The sequence below is a fragment of the Sorex fumeus genome, unplaced genomic scaffold (genome assembly GCF_029834395.1).
Source record: "Sorex fumeus unplaced genomic scaffold, SorFum_2.1 ptg000006l, whole genome shotgun sequence".
NCBI lineage: Eukaryota > Metazoa > Chordata > Mammalia > Eulipotyphla > Soricidae > Sorex > Sorex fumeus.
This window is the reverse complement of record NW_026606063.1, coordinates 63,287,657-63,301,078: the sequence shown is the minus strand read 5'-3', so window position 1 is coordinate 63,301,078 and position 13,422 is coordinate 63,287,657. Positions and strand designations below refer to the sequence as shown.

General features: G+C 39.9%; 1 protein-coding gene across 1 annotated transcript in view; it reads left to right on the top strand.

The window, feature by feature from the left end:
• Window positions 1-13,422, top strand: part of MRPS9 (mitochondrial ribosomal protein S9) — a 63,448-nt gene that overhangs the window by 34,504 nt on the left and 15,522 nt on the right. Inside the window, exon 5 of the mRNA XM_056124744.1 lies at window positions 1,233-1,312. Coding sequence (XP_055980719.1) covers window positions 1,233-1,312 — 80 coding nt within the window. The remainder of the gene's footprint in view (window positions 1-1,232; window positions 1,313-13,422) is intronic.

Below are 13,422 nucleotides of genomic sequence, written 5' to 3'. Positions count from 1 at the left end.
TACCTTTTCAAAAAACTAATGGAAATATAGCTGTCCTTTTCAGACAAAATTATACTTAAATATCTCCCTCACAAGAAATTTTGGGTAGGTTAGACATCAGGACATGAACACAAATAAACAGAGAAAAGATGGGAAGATTGTTTCTAGGAAACTCAGAGTCTTAAAGCTTGGATTCTCAGTGGGGGTGACGTTGACCCACAGGGGTGTAAATTGGTTCAGAAGAGGTGAAAAAAATCTTAGCCATTAAGAGGTTTTGTGGCCCTCCAATGAGCCTCAGTATACATCAGCAGATTTTCAGTATATCTGAGATATAAAAATTTCACAGGGAGGGAGGCAGTTGTTGAAAAACTATCTAAAAAGGCTCATCAGTAAGGATGATAATGGGGGAAGGGGGGGGGAGGCAGGAGTTAAGAAACAGTGCCATAGTAGGAAAAGTGACAAGTTCTACTATATACAAAGTCTAAATTTCTTGATAATTAAAGACATCATAAAATGCAAAGTCAAGTGACAGGTTGGAAGACAAGGATGTACAGCTGGAAGAAAAGGGTGTAGGAAAGCATAGTTTTCCATGGATTTGGAGAATCCAAATCATAGAAAACAACTCAGCAGAGATAAGGGTGAAAAATGTGGAGTTGGTATTCGGTTTGTTATAATGACTGTGTCTCAGTTTATTAGATGTAAATGACCATATGTATTTCAAAAGGAATTACATAGAACACATTTTCATGAACTTCTGGTTTAGGCATTTTACACTCACAAAGAGATGTCAGCACAGGGTCTAAACAATGTGGCATAGAAAATCCATTTAGGGTCTTTTTATTGTCCTGTTTCGGGTTTCCTGGAGATATTATATAATAGACTTATTCGCTTCTCCTTCTAAGAATAGATGGTTGTATTGTATTTATAGCCAAACCTGAATTTTTTGGTTTATTTTCACCATTTTGGCAGGATGTGATATTTAAAACAAGTTGATAGACTTTTCTGGTGCTGAAATAGGAATAGTTCATAAGATATAAACATTATCTATTTTAATGGATTTGAAATAGAAAATATCTGAAATATTTTCAAGTTAAGGATGCTAAAGTAAATCTGAAAATTCTAAATATTAATGTTCATCTGTTACTTCAAAGTTTTATCAGAATAATAAATATTTCGTAACTCCAGATAAATTTAGTTATTTGGTTACTGTAAGTTAATTTTTGCTGTTCTCATATGGCTTTTTTTTTTATTAGCAATCCAGTGGGGAGAAGATGGCCGTCCATTTCATTACCTCTTTTATACTGGCAAACAGTCATATTACTCATTAATGCATGTAAGTATATCTACATTTACAGTAACTAGTATGAGCAGGAAACCAGTATTAATACAAGATATTTTTCTTGGCTTCAGAACTTGCCTGTAACAGACAAAAACAATAGTTTTACCTGTTTACAGATAAGATAGTATGATGGAAGACTTCAAGATTAATTCATTTTTTTGTTAATGGTAAACATTTTAAGCTCATGGATTATCCTTAAGATTTTCATTGAGATTTTTGTAAGAGGGTCAGTGTTCAACTCAATTGTAGGACATAGAAGTGCTCCCAGGGAGGGCAGACCAGCTAATTCCAGGGTGCTTGTCAGTAGCAGGTTTTATGTTGAAGGAAGCCATAGTTAACAGTAGTTTTTTGTTATTCACTTGTTAATTTTGCTTTGCTTTCACTAATGCTATGTTAGGGAGCATTGTAATTTTGTTTCAGAGCGCTAAATGTTTAATCATATACAGATTTGGGGGTGTTACTGTGGGAAATTTGTAAATAGAGATTGTCAATACATAACCTTAAACAACACTTTCCTATTAAAGATCAAATTTGACTTTACTTATGGGATTATTTCTGAAAGTTACAGAATTCTTTACTGAGCAGGAATCTGTCCCGATGTTGCAGTAATCCCGTGCACACAGTTCCTCTCTGCCTTTTAGAGCTCTTTGGTGCTTATTTGTGTTCCACAGTCCCAAAGGACAAAATCCCCACTTGTCAGGTACATTTATTTCTTGGTGGGGGAGGGGAAATTTTTTTTTAAAGAAAGAAAGAAACCTTCTTTTCTCTTTTTGTTGACCTTGGGCAAATGAGTTTCTTGCCCTGGCAGAAATGAAATAAATGATAAATGTGGAGAGTGTCTTTGCTGAGTAATGGCGCTGCGGCTGCTGAGGCTGCCTGAGGCCCCCTGCTGTTCATTTAAATAGGTATGTCAGATCTGCCTCCCAACGCTGCTGGTTTGATCTGTGGTAATATTTGTGAAGGTTCCATATGGACTTGAGCCCCCTGCAGTGCTCAGAAATAATGTACAACGCTTCATGGTGCAGACGCAAATTTTCTCTGAAAAGGGATGCAGTGCTGCGTTTTAGCTGTCGGAGGGGATGATGGAGCTGACGCGCTAGGCCTGTCAACTTGTTACACGGATGGGTTGCACTCAGCGAAGCTGTGGAAAATCTGTGCCTTTTAACTTTTCTACTTAATCACGGTTGTAGCATTGCCTTTAGACTGTATGCTACATTAATTCTCTCCCTGCCTTCTGCCTTTCATCCCAAGTTTCACGGGAGAAAGTAAAGCATGCAGGTCTGGTAGAAGAGCCTTATCAAGCAGCTGTCATCTGACAAGCCATTTGCATTTATTTTGGCTGAAACTGAGCAACCCAAGGGCAAGATACTTTGTTGCATTCCATCATAATGAAGAAATTACACATTGTATAAGAGGCCTAACTATTTTTAGTTGATGAGCTTTAAAAGGTATGGCACAGGAATGGCTCATTTTTTAGCAGATAGAATACTGCCACCGTGCTCCCTGACTGCAGTGTCAAATTAGATCTGATGAATAAATTCTTTCTACGATTAATATAGTTTCTGTTACATAGAGGAGTCCTGTTTGCAGCTGTTCTGTTTTAGTTAGATTCAGTAATTTAGGTGAGTTTATTTTGTTGTATGATTTCAGTGTGCAAAGCAGAATTTGGAATTGTGTTGGAATTGGCATCTGTTTTACTGTTTGTCAGACTATTTACATGAATTACAGATATTTTGTTTAAGTTTGAGCATTATGATTCAGATCATTAATAGATAGTGAAACCTATTTTCAAAACTGGTTTTTATGGACTTTTAAAGTGACTGCATGTATGGGGGAAAAGAATACATGTTTTCTCTTAGTAAATGCCAATCACATTGGCATCGCCTATGGCAAGCATTAATAATTATAGCTAGTCACATCCGTCTCACTTCCTAGATGATACAGATCAACATCCTTTGAAATAGTGTGTGACTAAATAGTCACTATTCAGCTTGCAAAACTGGTTTTGTAGTGAAATCAGAAACCACATTTGAAATGATGAAAGGCAAAGCTCCTTGAAGCTGCTTCCTATACTTGTTCTTTCCTGTGTTCTACGTTCTCTTGGTAGGGGCAAGGGTGGTCATTCTTTGTGTCCATAGCATCACCACATTCTGATGCAGCAAGCATTCGCTCTCAGTACTTGTGGCCACTAAATACTGAAGATAAAAAGTGAAATTTCTTTTCAACTCATCTTCCCATCCGGCAGATTTAAATATAAGACACAGAAGCCAAACTGTCTTTCCATCATTCTACTCACCTATTCCAGTTCTCTGAGGACAGCAGGCCCCAGGCAAGACTTTTGACAAGAAGGGGTGGGGATGCGGGGGAGGATGCAGCAGATCTCAAAACTTGTGCATGAAGTTCTGCCCGGAGACCTTCTTCAGGTCCATTAATCTCTTAAGTCTCTGCGGTAATTAATAATAGATCCTCTGGGGGGGGGGGGGGGGGGCGGGTATTGTCTTTTTTTTTTTTTTTTGCATTCAGTTGCTATTTGCATATAAAGCGAATATATTATATGGTATTAGAGCGTCTAATAAAAGACAATCCTGATGCAGCTTAGGGTTAAGGAGAATATATGATGCTTCAGCGAACACCATAGAGAAGTAGGAAGGAAGATAAGAAGAAAGAAACAATCCATTAGGCCTTGATGAGGCATAATAGAAAAGTATAAAGGGGAGGAAAATGTGCTCATCCAGGGGGTCTCCAACTTTGTCAAATATATTACATTCTGAGGATTAGGTTGGAAGACCAGTCGGAACTGCCGTTTTTCCCTGGATGCATATGTTAGGTAAGCTGACATGTAATGAATGATCCTTGTGCCGTCAGTTTCCTGGAGAGTCAGTAGCAACCAACTAATTTTACAATATAGTGATTATGATCTATGTAAGTACTGAAAAAAAAAACACTAAACTGCTAATTTTGATAATAAAAAGTAAGAATGCATAAGACTTAAGGGGGTTTTCAAAGGATCATTGAGTGCTGAAAAGAGCTTCCTGCTTGAGGGCACTCGCTCATCTGCCTTTATTTCCCCCCAAATGGACAGCCTTCCATTTCCTGAACTGCCACTTGGATACTTTCCAGACAGGATATAGAGTTTCTACTCTCCAGCCATGACTTAAGAGTTCCCGTATAGGAACTCAGGAACAGACTGAGAAATGCAGAATTAAAGAAGTTTCCTGAGAGAATTGATCAGAAGTGTAAAGGAAAGGGCTGGGTTTCTGAAGAAGACCTGTGTCTCTGCAGAGAGGAACTGCTGTCTGGTAGGATAGAGTCAGAGTCCAGGTCTGGGTGCGCAGTTAAGGCCAGTCTACCAGCCTGGCACAGAAGTGCTTCTTTGTCGACAGCCACAGAAAGTCTTCGAACAACTTCACAGAAATTTAGGGTGAAAATGATGTCACAATGGAAACTATTTCACCTTGTGTAGAATGTTTTTAAGTCAAAGCATGCCAACAACATCAGTGGTCTTGTCCAAAGCACTTTATGGGTAGCTTCATTTATAAAATACTCTGCCTCAAAGAAGCTCTGAAATTAAATATGTTTGGAAAGGCTATGTGTCAGTTGCTAGAAAGCTCTCAGAAGAGGCACTTCGCATGATAAACGCTCTGTGAAATAATGCAAACCCATTGCATTAAGCCACTGTTGTTCAGACATTGCTCTTGGGAATCCTTTCTACCCTGATCACCTTTTATGTCCTATGAAACCCATGGTTAGAAAAATCTGTAAAGAACAGGGGCTGAAGTGATAGTGTACCGGGTAGGTCACTTGCCTTGCACACAGATAATCTGGATTTGTTTATCCGGGCAGCCCATATAACCCCCCCTCCCCCCCCAACCCCCACCCCCCAGCATCTCCAGCAATAATTTACAGCCCTGAATTTACAGCCAAGAATAAGTCCTGAGCACCTCCAGGTGTGGCCCCAAAACAAAAACATCTGTAAAGATTATTAGAAACCCTAAGCATTTATTGAAATTATATCCAAACCCCTCCTATCCTAAAGCATTAAAGCGGAGTCTGTGGATCTCTACAGACTGTTCTAGAAATTCAGCATCTTGGGAGTGAGCGGATTAGCTCCTTGCATAGCAGCTAACACAGCCAAGCTGTCCCACAGTTAGTTGTGAGGACATAAGTATGAAACGGTGCTCAAGCCTTCAGGGCTGCACCCAGTGACACTCAAGGGACCATGTGGTATCAGGAAAAAAGCCAGGCCTGGCCACATGCAAGACCTGTGCCTTCACTCCTATTCTGTCTTTCCAATCCTAAAATTTTAGCAGAATCTTCTCAGGGTAGCTTTATAGTGTACAATAGAACATTTTATAAGTATTTCTATAGATTGGGCAAATTACAGTGAATTCTGAATATTACAATGAGTTCTCATTCATGTTGGTAGGCTCTTGGAAACTGACTCTATGTGAAAAGATTCACAAAGTAAGCAGAAACCAGGTCCTCGAAGAGGTTTTTTACCTTTGCTGTTTGTCGGGATTGTTTTTTCTCATCAACATTGTAATAAAATTACTTACTCAGTGGCCTACTTGGTGTACATTAGCCACTGATGAAATTTTTACCAAAACATTTATTAAATTGAGGAATCAGGAGACCTTACACCATGTTTAAACCATTCTACCAGATTGAGAAAAATAGTTTAAAACATGGAAGAAGAACAAGTAAAGTTATGGATAAACAAGATTCCTCTCTTTAGAAAGAATTGGCTTGTCTAGAAAGTCTTCAGTTTACTCTAAACAACTGTCCATATTGTAAAACAATACAGTCGATATTGTAAAAGATAAGAACAATAGCACAAGCCCAAAGGTGTGAAAATTCCAGACTCAATAAACCAGAGTCCTGGGGACTTGGTATCAATTTGATGATAACCCACTAAACTGGAATCATTTAAACACCATCTCAACCCTGAGAATTTTATTTAGAAACTGTCATGAATAACTGTAAATTATTTTTTCTCTCATTAAACTTTGCTTTTAATAGGTCTCAAAATTCTGACAGATTTTTGGTCAAGTTGTTTCCATTAAAAAATACTGATTTTAAAAACTAACAACTTAAACTGCCACACACCATGTACACACACAAAAAAAAACCAAATGGTCCACAAAACATTTTCCTTTCCTTCTGAAGGTTTTGTGATGCATTGCTATCATTCACCAGTCTTTTACTATTAAACTTAAATGGCCAATTGAGACAAACAGTTCTGAGACCCTTCTTGTAACCACTGATTAAGACTGGGGTGGCAGGTTATGGCAGACTGGGAATAATACTCATTAAGCCTTCAGAGACTTGGGGACTTGACTTCTTACATAGCTTACATCTTCCTATAAATGTTTTGAACCTTTGTGTAGTGCCTTTATCTTTAAAAATGGAGTTAATCAGGTATGTGGGAACCCATGACGGAGATCTCCAAGCCCACTCAGATAGGGACTGGGCCTCCTCCCCGCAACTCCCCAGTTTTCCAGTAGCTTAGCAGTCACACTCACAAACTGCCCTCGGCAACATGTAATCTCAAAAACAGCCAAGACCCAGAGACTATAAATATAAACTCAAGCTCCCGGAACAGAGTCATGTAGAATGTCCTGGAGCACGACTTCTTATACTCTAGCCCACTTACGTACCAAAAGTAGCACACATTTGTTTCGTTTTAACATACCTGCTTGTATTCTCTTATATATGGTCCTAAATGACTCCACAGTGAAATACAGCAACCCTCACACTTCCCTCTTATTGTGGTGGGAAGGTGCTCGGTGTTGGGATTGGTGATTGAATATTATCTGTAATGAACTATTGTGAACTGCTTTATGAAAATATATAAAAATTGCAAAAAAAATTTTTTTAATGGGGTTAAGGGGCTGGAGCAATAGTACAGTGCGTAGGAAGCTTGCATTGCACACAGCCGACCTGAGTTTGAACCCTGGACACTACCAGGGCCCCCCCACCCGCAAACCAAAAAGTTTTTATGTTTTTAATGGAATTAAAACCATGACCCTTCCCGGGGGCTGGAATGATAGCACAGCAGGTAGGGCATTTGCCTTGCGTGCAGTCTGCTCAGTTTCGATTCCCAGCATTCCATATGGTTCCCTGAGCATCGCCAGGAGTAATTCCTGAGTGTAGAGCCAGGAGTAACACCTGTGCATTGCCTAGTGTAACCCAAAAAGAGAAAAGAAAAAAAAATGACCCTTCCCCCAGAAAAGTATTATAAAATAATTACTAGTGACCATATAAAGTGCTTATTTTTTTTTAAAAAAAAAAAAGCTACAGATTGGCTAGGGCATACAGAATTTGATTAAAATCTGCATGCTCTCTTAAGACTTTTCCTGACAGCAGGAATTAATTCGGTAATTAATTCGGTAATAAAAATTGCTGTTCAGAGTATCTCTAATGTACATTTTCCTCATATATAAGAACTACTGCATATCATATATGTTTTTGGCATAATAATTAGGAAAATTAACCTTTAAAAATGGGTTCAGGGGCCAAGCGATAGTACAGCACATAATGGATTCAGTTCAATCTCAGACACTACATGGTTCCTTGAGGATCCCTGGATGTAGTTCTGGAGACCCCTGAGCATTGCCAGGGATGGCCCTGAAAACCCTAGCCAGGTGTCCCAGCACTGCATCCATGGCCCCTTGCATTGATCTGCTCTTCCTCTCCCCTCTCCTCGTTAACTGCAAATCAGGGGTGGGGGCCCACACCACTCCTGAAAACCACTTCAGAACCCAAATACAGGAATATAAAGGAATAAGCAACCAATTCAGCTTAGTTCCCCCTTTGATTTAATTCGTGCTGCTTTGTAGCGGCATGATTGTGTTTGGGGTTTTTCATTGGCAGTACCGGGAATCAACCCAGGGCCACACGCGTGAAGTAAGTGCCATCAGCATAATCTCAGCCTCCATAATGGGTGATTGCTGTTATAACATAAGGTAGACTTTAAATTTGAGTAGTAGAAGTATGTGGTATTGGAGTTACTGATACTTGTATATCATTTCTACTGTATGTGTACCTTTCTGGATGACTGTATGTGAGATAATTTCCTTTTTTACCTTGAATAGAAGCACATGACATATAACGTTCATAGCATATCCACTCAACTATATCTCTTGCTATTCGCAAAGTATCACAGAACTTAAATAACAAGAACGTGATAAATAAATATCTCACACACACAGACACACACGACACTTGATTTTGTATATATCAGGAGCCAAAAAACATCAAGAAGATTGTTATTTAGGAAATTGCTCTCTTTGATTAAAATATTATATATATTTTTAAATCAGTTGCTTTTCTCTTATTCATATTTAAGAAATTGCTATTAGTTTGTTAATACAAATTTTGTGTATCAAAATACAGCTAACTTTCCTAATGTCATTTTCACAAGAAGTATTTGTTTGCCCTTCCTCAGATTGGGATTTCTACATGATTAATATAACCAAAATAGGTTCTTAGAAGGATACTAAAAATCATAATAAGCTTCTGCTTTTGAAAGGGTTTAGTTTAAGCCTTTTTTTCCCCCTGCAAACTGAGCATCTGGTATTTTCAAATTAGGCACCTTCTAAATTTGACTCATACATTATGGAAATCTGATGACATGAGGGGTGGATAGGCTTGCTTTGATTTTATGAAATATTAATCATAGCTGTGATTAATGATTCAGCATTTCACATCTGGGTTATTCCTGTCATATTTGAAAATTATACTATTAAATACAGTATATAAACTTAGAGTGGATGGGGTCAGACTAATTCTCTAGTGTCCCTTAAAAATTAAGTGGAAACTTAACAATGTACCAGAAGCTACCAGTGATAATCTGTGGATGTTGACAGTTCCTGGCATTTTTTATACCCTCAAGGATTTTTTTGATGTAAATTAGTCCATATCTCTTCAGGGATTTGAAGCTATAGAATGTCCTTTCAAGAGAACTGTTGTCTAACTAACCCAGATAGAATCTCAGGAGTGATGTGCGTGTGTGTGCGTGTGCGTGTGTGCAGAAGAAAAAGAATAAATAGAAATGGTGAAACAATAAAGTGGTTTTGATTGACTTTTGAATGCTATACCTCATCTCTGCTAATAATGCCTATTTTTAGCATTATTTTTTATTTTTTTATTACTTATAGTAATAAGTCAAACATTGTGCTAAATACTTCTGAAATATTTTACTACTTAAGCATGTGTCAATGAACATTCTACAATTTGATGGATTATAACAATCTAAAGCCAATGAATAGATTTGACTATGTTTAAAATTTGTTTGTACTTTCCACGGGTGTTTTTCCTCATATTCTACAATTTTTTTTTGCACCAGTTTTAAATTACTATGGACAGTAATAACACATTCAAAGAAAAAAATGGGCTTTTAGATGGTTTCAGGGCTTGGGACAATGACTCAGTGGGAGAATGGGGGCCTCGCTTTCAGAGAATCCAGTTGCAGTTCCCAGTCTCAACAAAAAAAATAAGCAAAGAAAAGATGGCTCAAACATAACTAGAAAAAAATGATGTATTTAGCAGCCCAAACTTTGATTTGAAACTCACCTATGAGGCAATATTCTGGTTGTCTTGATTATAGCAGGAACCATTACAGGCAGAGGAAGGATGTTTGATAACTATTGCTGGTGTTCTCCTAGATCAATATTTTTTTTCTTTTTTTAATTTTATGAATCACTGTGGGGTACAGTTACATACTTACAAACTTTCGTGCTTATGTTTCAGTCATACAATGGTCAAGTACCCATCACTCCACCAGTGCCCATTTTCCACCACCAATGATCCCAGCATCCCTCCCACCACCCCCGCCCCATCCCCTCCACCCCATCCCACCTCTGGCAGGGCATTCCCTTTTGTTCTCTCTCTCCTTTTGGGTGTTGTTCTTAGCTACATTTGAACCCCGCAGCTAAGCTCTGACTTAGTCAGTGTCAGACTCAAAACCAGGGCAGCCCAGGAAGACAGCTACCATTCCTGTCCCTGAGCCCATGGGCAGCAGCTGAGTGGGTTCCCAGAAGCTGGGGCTGGTGCAGTGAGATGTTTGAGATGTCTGGACAGTCAGTCTATGTGTGGGACCTCTTCTGCAGGGATTTTTTATTTTACTTTACCTGTTTCCAGTACCAGAAAATTCTCCTCTAGGATAGGATGTATTTACTCTCTGTAATGCACTATCCAGAAAGCTCCCAACTCACTATCTGAGCATTTAAAAATCAGTTTAAACAAAAGAATCTCAGAACTGAGCAGCTTGCTGCAGAGATGCCACTGGACTTTGCACCAGGCTGATTTCACAGGGTGCTTCACGGGGGAGCAGACGTTACCCCTCCACCTGCCCCCTAGGAATCCCGGTGACCACTGTCTTCCAGAACCCAACGAAAATCCCAAGTACTCAGGATCAGTGACAGCAAACTCTAGGCCTCATGAGACACGGGATGGGCCAGTCCTTCTCATCTCCCTGTCCCTCTGGAACCCTGGATGTCATACCCACAAGTTGCCTCCCGATGACTATTATTTTTTCATGAACCTCTGTGAGATACAGTTATAGACTTACAAAATTTTGTGATTACGCTTCAGTCATACAATGATCAAGTACCCATCCCTCCACCAGTACCCATTCTCCACCACCAATGTTCCCAGTATTCCTCCCACCACCCCACCCCTTCCTACTCCCTGCTTCTGTGGCAGGCACATTCCCTCTAACTCTCTTTAAGCACATGATCCAGAGACACAGAGAAGAATCTCGAAACCAAGCAGCTCACTGCAGAGATTTCTCCAGACCCTAATTATCTAAAATTTTAGATTTCCAAGAATGCATGGCCACTCTTTTGGCCATGCTACATCCTATGTTATTCATAGCAGGCAGTACAAATAAATTATCTAGCATCTGCCTGTTCTGTGGGTTAGAGTGATGGTAGGAAATTCAAAATAATGGTGGTGAGAAGATGTGATGGTATGAGTGTAATCCATTATTGTGAACAAGTTTATGAAATTAAAAATATATATAAAAAAAGAAAAAGTCCATTTAAAAAGTATAACCCTAACCACAAAGTGTCAAAGGAAGCTTACCTTGGGAGAAGAAAAGAGTCTTAAAAAATAAAATGGAGGGGCTGGAGTGATAGCACAGCGGATAGGGCATTTGCCTTGCATGCGGCCAACCGAGGTTCAATTCCCAGCATCCCATATGGTCCCCTGAGCACCGCCAGGGATAATTCCTGAGTGCAGAGCCAGGAGTGACCCCTGTGCATCGCCGGGTGCGACCCAAAAAGCAAAAATAAATAAATAAATAAATAAATAAATAATGGGGGTGGGGAAAGGGAGGAGGAAGACAGAAAGAGAAAATGAGAAAGAAAAGACGTAACCCCCATAAAACAAAAGAAAGGAATTCCATCTTAGGTTGGGATCCAGGAGATTCCAAAGTGGAATATGCCCAGCCATATGCAGTGTTACTTTTAAACCTGCTTTTTGATTGTGTTTCTCCTACTGAGTTCTCTCCACCCCCCTTTGCTGTGCCGCCCTGAGCCTGCACTCCCAGCTGCAATGCTCCCTGGGCTCAGACGCTTGCTTCCCTTGGGCGGTGCTGCTCTCCTGGTGCTTGCTGGGAGGTTACCCGGAGCCCTCAAGTCCTCCTTCATTCTGCCTGTAGCGCTCCATTGGGTTTGCCAAGGCACTCGCACACGCCTGGGTGTGCGCCCGAGGTCACAGATTGGTGGTGAGGGATTTCAGACTGCAGACCCTCTGGGCCAACCTCTGTGTGTGATTTCAAAGCTCTTGGACGCCTGCTGACAAGCAGCCGCGGACCCGTCCCCTGGCCCAGTCTGCACTTCCTCTGGCCCGGTTTGTCACAATGCGCAGCTGTAGCTGTGGGCAGGGGCATGAACTGTAGAGTCACTTGGGAGGAGCCACATCTCTGGGCATGGGAGGGATGTCAAGTGTTTCCATTCCCACTTGCATGGTGACAAGTGGAAACATCAGTGAGACAGATCACTGATGAGCCCCACACTAGAGGATTTTTCCTGAGAAAGTCTGGGCTGGGCTGGGGTCTGAGAGTCATTTCTACACGGTTCTGGGTGTTGATGCTGCTGCTACCCTGCGAATCTGCCTTTAGAATTACCCAACTCGTTTACCTCTTTTGTTGGAGGTATCATCCATGCTAAGCCCTGAGTGTGTGTGTGTGTGTGTGTGTGTGTGTGTGTTTGTGTAACATCTAACTGCTTCCTCTCTTTCAATTTTTCCACACCCTTCGCTCTCCTCTAAATTAGCTTACAGAAAACACAAAACAGAGCAAAAATTCAGAATTCTGAGTCTCCCCTACCACAGGGGTCTGTCTCCTTCACATAGAAGTCCTGGCTCATTGAGTGTGATGTCAGCTCCTCTCATGGGCGAAGCCAGAGCCTCAGCTTTCACATCTTTCTTCCTACCCTCCTTCTTCCCTTCCTTTCTCTCTCCCTCTCTCAAAATAGATTCCTGAATGAGATTGCTTGCTGCAGGATGAAGATAGTAATAAAATGCCAAGCACTGATAAATACAGACACATAGAACACGTCTCATCTTAGAATAAACTCTGGATCAGCAGCATTGCATATAATATGGCAAGTCTAATCTGCGCCCACAGGAAGTTCCCCCCTAAAATTTGAAATTATAGGACTAATTGAGACTAATGGACATCTCTGTCAGTAACAGGTTGTGTCTTCTAGTATTAACAGTTGATATTGCAAAGATATTAAGAAGGGGGGAAAATGTTACCTATATTACTCTGGCTTATTTGAAAATGTTTATTCATTAGGTGTTAGTGTGTTAGGTTATGTGCAAATTATAAAAATGAATATACATTGGCTGTGAATTCTCAATTAAGTTTGGTAAATAAAAAGAAATGAAAAGAGCATTATTCTACTCACTGTAACCTCATTTCCTGGAAAAGGTGTTTCATTGATAATGTTTATTGCCAGCTTACTCCTTTTCACAGGTTCCAGCAAAATGACAGATTTTTTTCTGTGGTAAATAAATAAGTGATATTTACTCACAGACTTTGATAGAAAGTAAATTAATAAAAGAAATTTTAAAAAGAAATCAAATAATGAAAAATA